The sequence below is a fragment of the Trematomus bernacchii genome, unplaced genomic scaffold (assembly GCF_902827165.1).
Source record: "Trematomus bernacchii unplaced genomic scaffold, fTreBer1.1, whole genome shotgun sequence".
NCBI classification, from domain to species: domain Eukaryota; kingdom Metazoa; phylum Chordata; class Actinopteri; order Perciformes; family Nototheniidae; genus Trematomus; species Trematomus bernacchii.
Genome location: NW_022987463.1, coordinates 20,001 through 28,832, shown reverse-complemented (window position 1 = coordinate 28,832; position 8,832 = coordinate 20,001). Strand labels below are relative to the sequence as shown.

The 8,832-nt window shown below is 46.8% G+C and overlaps 1 protein-coding gene across 1 annotated transcript in view; it reads left to right on the top strand.

Annotated features, from left to right (window-relative positions):
- Positions 1 to 562: 562 nt before the first annotated feature.
- Positions 563 to 8,832, top strand: part of LOC117492993 (arf-GAP with SH3 domain, ANK repeat and PH domain-containing protein 2-like) — a gene marked incomplete at its 5' end in the record, with an annotated part of 23,412 nt that continues 15,142 nt past the window's right edge. Inside the window, 3 exon segments of the mRNA XM_034143407.1 lie at positions 563 to 649; positions 1,574 to 1,674; positions 2,568 to 2,637. Coding sequence (XP_033999298.1) covers positions 563 to 649; positions 1,574 to 1,674; positions 2,568 to 2,637 — 258 coding nt within the window.

Genomic DNA, 8,832 nt, shown 5'->3' with positions numbered 1-8,832 from the left:
CACGCACACCACACACACGCAACACACACACTCTCACACACACACCACACGCACCACACACCACACACACACACACACTCACAAACACACACGCACCACACACACCACGCACCACACCACACTCGCTATCACACACACACACACACACACACGTCACAACACCACAACTCACACACACACACTCACACACACACACACGCACACACACACACAAACACACACTCACAAACACACACTCACACACACACTCACAAACACACACTCACACACACACACTCACACACACACACTCACACACCCACTCACAAACACACACTCACAAACACACACTCACACACACACTCACAAACACACACTCTCACACACACACACACACACACTCACACACACTTGTATTGTTGTATTATGTTAAAGCTGGTTCTGTTCCAGTCTCTGTTGTATGTTAAGCTAAAAACTATTTTCCATTACAGCTTGCAAATCGTGCAGACATGTACATCGGGTAGTCACAAATATAATAAGCGTGTGTCTCTTCTTCTTCTTCTTCTTCTTCTGTGGTGTCCAGATAAAGCAGGCTCAGGACGGGGAGAGGAAACAGCTGACTCAGCTCCGGGATGTCCTGAAGGCCTCGCTGGGGTCCGAGCAGAAGGAGGTGAGACGTGCTGAAGGTACCGCGTGCTGAAGGTACCGGGTGTAGAAGGTACCGCGTGCTGAAGGTACCGGGTGCTTAAGGTACAGCGTGTCGAAGGTACCGGATGTTGAAGGTACCGCGTGCTGAAGGTACCGCGTGCTGAAGGTACCGGGTGTCGAAGGTACCGCGTGTCGAAGGTACCGCGTGTCGAAGGTACCACATGCTTAAGGTACAGCGTGTCGAAGGTACCGCGTGCCGAAGGTACTGCGTGCCGAAGGTACAGCGTGTCGAAGGTACCGCATGCTTAAGGTACCGCGTGTTTCTGCATTCACACCTGAGAGGCTTTGTTCCGCAGACATGTAAAGTTGATGCAAAGACGAGGATAGACGAGACCTGGCTCCGGGAGAGAGTCTCCATTCAGAAAACATGTAGAAGTGTTTCGCTGACGTCCTGTAAGCACTCCACAACGCTGAGTCATGTTTTTAATAACCGGTATCAGTTTGTAGTTACTTCGGCATCATTTTGATACGGGTGGTACAATTAAATCAAAATATGTCAATGTTGTTGTTGTTATCTAAATGGAGATAAGCCCCGCCTCCTCACCAGATCGTATTGTTTGAGTGACGCGAGTAAACACCAATGATGCGAGTAACGTGATGCTAATCTTCGCTTTGAGTCCGGTGTCATCGTATTTAATTTTGTCTTAATGTACATTATTTAATTTCATATTCTGTTCTTGTACATATCATATTCTATTTACATGATATAGACTTCTTGCACTACTTTTTATTTTAGTATTTTGTTATATATGTTGCCTTGTTGGAGGAGCTCAGGTCAGAAGAGTTTCATTGTCTCCACTGTAGCTGCTGAGCATCTGAGGATAAAACCTTTGGATTTGAACTGAAAACTACAAAGATGGAGGTCAGAGCGTGTGTTGTGTTGCAGGACTCGCAGGCCAAGCCCAGCGGGTACAGCCTCCACCAGCTGCAGGGCAACAAGGCGCACGGCACCGAGCGCATCGGCACGCTCTACAAGAAGAGCGAGGGGTGAGAACTCAGAGTCCCAGCATGCAACAGGAAACGCACTTACTGCAGCACGCTCACAACAACATATACAACCCAGACTCAGCATTATGAGTCCTAAACCCTGACATGAGTCAGCATCATGAGTCCTAAACCCTGACATGAGTCAGCATCATGAGTCCTAAACATGAGTCAGCATTATGAGTCCTAAACCCTGACATGAGTCAGCATCATGAGTCCTAAACCCTGGCATGAGTCAGCATTATGAGTCCTAAACCCTGGCATGAGTCAGCATCATGAGTCCTAAACATGAGTCAGCATTATGAGTCCTAAACCCTGACATGAGTCAGCATCATGAGTCCTAAACCCTGACATGAGTCAGCATCATGAGTCCTAAACATGAGTCAGCATTATGAGTCCTAAACCCTGGCATGAGTCAGCATCATGAGTCCTAAACATGAGTCAGCATTATGAGTCCTAAACCCTGACATGAGTCAGCATCATGAGTCCTAAACCCTGACATGAGTCAGCATCATGAGTCCTAAACCCTGACATGAGTCAGCATTATGAGTCAGCATTTCTTCCCTTCCTTACCTGAATGTGTTTTGGTTGTTATCCTGAAACAAGCTGAAGAGGTTTTAACTTTTAGTTCTACGACATAAAACACGGAGGTTGCTAACAAGAGTCTAAATGAGACGACTAGACGTCATCACGCCCAACATTAGCCTCCTTTAGCTTAGCTTAGCTTATTTTAGCTTATCTCTACAAGATCCCTGCAGGACCCTTCATGCTGACATTTGAATTCCTTACATGTGGTTTGCAAACGTTTCGTTCTCGCTCTTTTCCTCTCTGTGTATTGTGGTCGTTCCTCCAGTTGAACGCTGCCTATGCTCGTAGTGTAATAACTGTGTCCTCAGGCTGAGGAAGGTGTGGCAGAAGAGGAAATGCTCCGTGAAGAACGGCTTCCTGACCATCCCCCACGGCACGGTGAGATCCTCTCCTCTGATTGGTCCTCATGCATTAGAAGCTCCTCCCCCCCCCCATCTGCATGTCCATCAGCCAATCAAGAACACATCTTCTCCTGGGTTTTTTTTTTCGGGGAAAAAAGCAAATATAATTCTTTTTAGTTTCTTATTTTTATTTTTTGTTTTGTTCCTTCTTTCTTTTATTTTGAAGTTTTTACATGAAGAGTCCTCAGAACAGAGCAAGCAGCAGAAGAGAAACAGGAGGAGAAGGAGGAGCATGAGGAGAAGGATGACACAGAGAAGGGTGGGGGGGCACTAATCATTCATTATTACTAATGATCTCAAACCTATAATCCTGTTTTACAACAGTATAATAAAGCAGACATGCACTCTTAATGCACATTACTGAGCACAGCTGCGGCTCATAATTATTAGATCAGATATACTTTAATACAGAACAGGATTAGAGCCATATGTGGAATAATTATTTTTTCATGAGAAATTAAAGATGTTTTTTCACATTTGGCTCTAATCCGGCTCAACACGGGATTTTCCAAATTGTTTTACAATTGGAAAATTCTTTATAATTCACATTTCTTTTAAATTATTGTTGATTCTTTTTTTAGTGTAATAAGGGTCTTATAACAGTGTAATAATTGTCTTATACCAATGTGATTGGGGTGTAATAACAGTGTAATAAGAATCTTATAACAGTGTAATATGGGTGTAATAACAGTGTAATAGGGGTCTTATAACAGTGTAATATGGGTGTAATAACAGTGTAATAAGGGTCTTGTAACAGTGTAATAAGGGTCTTATAACAGTGTAATATGGGTGTAATAACAGTGTAATAGGGGTCTTATAACAGTGTAATATGGGTGTAATAACAGTGTAATAAGGGTCTTGTAACAGTGTAATATGCAGGCACGTGCACACATAGACATCAAAGTGGGCTTGAGCCCCTGCCCTTTTTCTTCCTCCAGAGAAAGTGCCCTTTTTCCCCCTTTTTTTATTTTTTATAAATGAATATTTATCTACTGCTGTTTGCGCACAGTTTCTCTTTCCAAAAAGATATTGATTGAATACAAAATTTAAATATCAGGTCGGGAGATTAGACTCTGAAGTTCCGTAGCTCTCCCTCCATCCCTCCCTCCATCGGCAGTCACTTGACAGACAGGTAGCAGCACCTCCCACTTTACTGTCCCTTCAGACAGACAGGTAGCAGCACCTCCCACTTTACTGTCCCTTCAGACAGACAGGTAGCAGCACCTCCCACTTTACTGTCCCTTCAGACAGACAGGTAGCAGCACCTCCCACTTTACTGTCCCTTCAGACAGACAGGTAGCAGCACCTCCCACTTTACAGTCCCTTCAGACAGACAGGTAGCAGCACCTCCCACTTTACTGTCCCTTCAGACAGACAGGTAGCAGCACCTCCCACTTTACTGTCCCTTCAGACAGACAGGTAGCAGCACCTCCCACCTTACAGTCCCTTCAGACAGACAGGTAGCAGCACCTCCCACTTTACTGTCCCTTCAGACAGACAGGTAGCAGCACCTCCCACCTTACAGTCCCTTCAGACAGACAGGTAGCAGCACCTCCCACCTTACAGTCCCTTCAGACAGACAGGTAGCAGCACCTCCCACTTTACAGTCCCTTCAGACAGACAGGTAGCAGCACCTCCCACTTTACAGTCCCTTCAGACAGACAGGTAGCAGCACCTCCCACTTTACTGTCCCTTCAGACAGACAGGTAGCAGCACCTCCCACTTTACTGTCCCTTCAGACAGACAGGTAGCAGCACCTCCCACTTTACTGTCCCTTCAGACAGACAGGTAGCAGCACCTCCCACTTTACTGTCCCTTCAGACAGACAGGTAGCAGCACCTCCCACCTTACAGTCCCTTCAGACAGACAGGTAGCAGCACCTCCCACCTTACAGTCCCTTCAGACAGACAGGTAGCAGCACCTCCCACTTTACAGTCCCTTCAGACAGACAGGTAGCAGCACCTCCCACTTTACAGTCCCTTCAGACAGACAGGTAGCAGCACCTCCCACTTTACTGTCCCTTCAGACAGACAGGTAGCAGCACCTCCCACTTTACTGTCCCTTCAGACAGACAGGTAGCAGCACCTCCCACTTTACAGTCCCTTCAGACAGACAGGTAGCAGCACCTCCCACTTTACTGTCCCTTCAGACAGACAGGTAGCAGCACCTCCCACTTTACTGTCCCTTCAGACAGACAGGTAGCAGCACCTCCCACCTTACAGTCCCTTCAGACAGACAGGTAGCAGCACCTCCCACTTTACTGTCCCTTCAGACAGACAGGTAGCAGCACCTCCCACTTTACTGTCCCTTCAGACAGACAGGTAGCAGCACCTCCCACTTTACAGTCCCGACAGACAGGTAGCAGCACCTCCCACCTTACAGTCCCTTCAGACAGACAGGCAGCAGCACCTCCCACCTTACAGTCCCTTCAGACAGACAGGTAGCAGCACCTCCCACCTTACTGTCCCTTCAGACAGACAGGTAGCAGCACCTCCCACTTTACAGTCCCTTCAGACAGACAGGTAGCAGCACCTCCCACTTTACTGTCCCTTCAGACAGACAGGTAGCAGCACCTCCCACTTTACTGTCCCTTCAGACAGACAGGTAGCAGCACCTCCCACCTTACAGTCCCTTCAGACAGACAGACAGCAGCACCTCCCACCTTACAGTCCCTTCAGACAGACAGGTAGCAGCACCTCCCACCTTACAGTCCCTTCAGACAGACAGGTAGCAGCACCTCCCACTTTACAGTCCCTTCAGACAGACAGGTAGCAGCACCTCCCACTTTACTGTCCCTTCAGACAGACAGGTAGCAGCACCTCCCACCTTACAGTCCCTTCAGACAGACAGGTAGCAGCACCTCCCACTTTACAGTCCCTTCAGACAGACAGGTAGCAGCACCTCCCACCTTACAGTCCCTTCAGACAGACAGGCAGCAGCACCTCCCACCTTACAGTCCCTTCAGACAGACAGGTAGCAGCACCTCCCACCTTACTGTCCCTTCAGACAGACAGGTAGCAGCACCTCCCACTTTACAGTCCCTTCAGACAGACAGGTAGCAGCACCTCCCACTTTACTGTCCCTTCAGACAGACAGGTAGCAGCACCTCCCACTTTACTGTCCCTTCAGACAGACAGGTAGCAGCACCTCCCACCTTACAGTCCCTTCAGACAGACAGACAGCAGCACCTCCCACCTTACAGTCCCTTCAGACAGACAGGTAGCAGCACCTCCCACCTTACAGTCCCTTCAGACAGACAGGTAGCAGCACCTCCCACTTTACAGTCCCTTCAGACAGACAGGTAGCAGCACCTCCCACTTTACTGTCCCTTCAGACAGACAGGTAGCAGCACCTCCCACCTTACAGTCCCTTCAGACAGACAGGTAGCAGCACCTCCCACTTTACAGTCCCTTCAGACAGACAGGTAGCAGCACCTCCCACCTTACAGTCCCTTCAGACAGACAGGCAGCAGCACCTCCCACCTTACAGTCCCTTCAGACAGACAGGTAGCAGCACCTCCCACCTTACTGTCCCTTCAGACAGACAGGTAGCAGCACCTCCCACTTTACAGTCCCTTCAGACAGACAGGTAGCAGCACCTCCCACTTTACTGTCCCTTCAGACAGACAGGTAGCAGCACCTCCCACTTTACTGTCCCTTCAGACAGACAGGTAGCAGCACCTCCCACCTTACAGTCCCTTCAGACAGACAGACAGCAGCACCTCCCACCTTACAGTCCCTTCAGACAGACAGGTAGCAGCACCTCCCACCTTACAGTCCCTTCAGACAGACAGGTAGCAGCACCTCCCACTTTACAGTCCCTTCAGACAGACAGGTAGCAGCACCTCCCACTTTACTGTCCCTTCAGACAGACAGGTAGCAGCACCTCCCACCTTACAGTCCCTTCAGACAGACAGGTAGCAGCACCTCCCACTTTACTGTCCCTTCAGACAGACAGGTAGCAGCACCTCCCACCTTACAGTCCCTTCAGACAGACAGGTAGCAGCACCTCCCACTTTACTGTCCCTTCAGACAGACAGGTAGCAGCACCTCCCACCTTACAGTCCCTTCAGACAGACAGGTAGCAGCACCTCCCACTTTACAGTCCCTTCAGACAGACAGGTAGCAGCACCTCCCACCTTACAGTCCCTTCAGACAGACAGGTAGCAGCACCTCCCACTTTACTGTCCCATGTTATGCCGGCTTTTCTTGGCTTGTTTGAAGCTGAGTGGTGATGAACAAATGACTAAACTGCCAGTGCCTCGAGTTTACAGCTAATTAGCTAAACGAAAATAACAAATATAGTTAGCTAAGGTAGGCTACTAGCTAATGGATAAGTTAGCTCAAGGTTTAGCTAAGGCCATTTATCACGGGCATACAGCAGGGCTCGAGCTTAAGGACCTCCCGTCGTCCCGGGGCCGAAAAAAATCGGGTCGGGGAGGATACAAATTAATTTTGGGACGAATTTGGGACGAGAGTTAAAATAAAAATACCCTGCTAACTCTACTACGAACGGCGATGAAAATGAAACTGACTGCACGTTTTGTGTAGTACACAGTTATTAAACCTCCTTGTCAACATAAACACACACAAAGCATTTAGCAACCCGCGAAACACACACACACAGTACGTAGCTACAGCTGTCAGCCAGCCGCACAGCTGTGATGTAACTACCATTTTTTTTACCCCGGAGCGGTGCGGAGAAACAAAACGTAACTTATGAAGCAGCTTTTGACGGCGCGCTATGCATGGAGCACCCTAGAGGGGGTTTCCAGACATGTCATTGCAGCTGAGATGAGAACTCTCCATCGTATTTAGTCCTTAGCAATATGCTTCGCCTCTCCCCATGTAGGGATGGGTACCGAGCCCCGGCATTAAACGGGCCACGGGCCGGAATTATTAAAGACAGTGGTACCAACAGTGGTCTTTTTATCGGTACTGGAGACATTTAAAACATATGTCATATGTATTATTGCTACATGAACATTATATTGCAGTTTTAGTTTCGCCAACTCCGTTTCTAATATGCAATAAGACTACAAAATGCGTCTATGATGTATTTTCGATCTTTCCAATCCAGACAAGAGAGCTCTCTCTCCCGTCTGTGTGCGAGGGGGCGGGGCAGTTTGTAAAGGTCTCCTGACTGTGTTACAGACTGTCATCCTGGTTAGTGGTTACTCTGGGTTCTGTCTTCTGTCTTCAGGACAGAGTGTTGGATTTTTTTGTTAATCGGATGGGACTTGATTGGATTAACGAGTAACTTTCTCGCTTGTGTGTTTTTTTTTAATATATTTGGCCTTTGTTTATGTGTTTGACTGATTTACTCAAATAAAAAGGTTGATGAATTATCATCTAATGATTTGTATGATGTTTTATTTATGTTAAAGGTCACTTTGAATGATTTTAACTAATGATAATGTAGAAAAACAAATATTTTAAATTCGGGATGATCCACATTAATTTCGGGACGGCTTAGATTGTATTTCGGGACGGTTCCGGGAGGATGGTGAAAAAAGTTAGTCGAGAGCCCTGCATACAGGCTAATGTACTGTACTGAAGGGGAGACAGACACTAAAGGTGAATACAGTAAAATGTGTATCTAATAACGTCATCACAATCGCCACATTGATATGCAAATTAGGCGTTAACTAGGCCTAATTAAAATGCGCTAATCTGCATGCAGTTACCGAGGCATTGCAGGTGAAAAACACATCACCTCACAACTTCCCCAGATAGTTACTCACGTCAAGTCAGTATTTCCCCCTGAAATGTAATGTTTAAATCTATGGATGAATTCTGACATGGTAAAACGAACAACATTTATATGTGTTTTTGGGAAGTTTTATTTCCATTAGAGTGAAAGAAAACATGGAAGCAAAATAGACCAAAATAACAAGTCCATGAAAAAACGATCTTTTTGCCTGAAATGTCCTCAAACTGTAACTTCATCAATTTGATTTTTGGCTGCTCCTTTAATAACTATGAATTGTACTAGTTTGTTGTCTGCTCTTGTGCGTAGTGAATACTAAAGAAGACCATTGTCTCTGTGTTAGCTGATCATTGTGTAGAATTCTGCTGAGTATTCAACAATAGCGTGAGTGTGAGGGTATTAAAATAAACTGGTCAGTAAATCAGAGATGTGCAACTATATTTCACTTTTTGTTTTACATTTT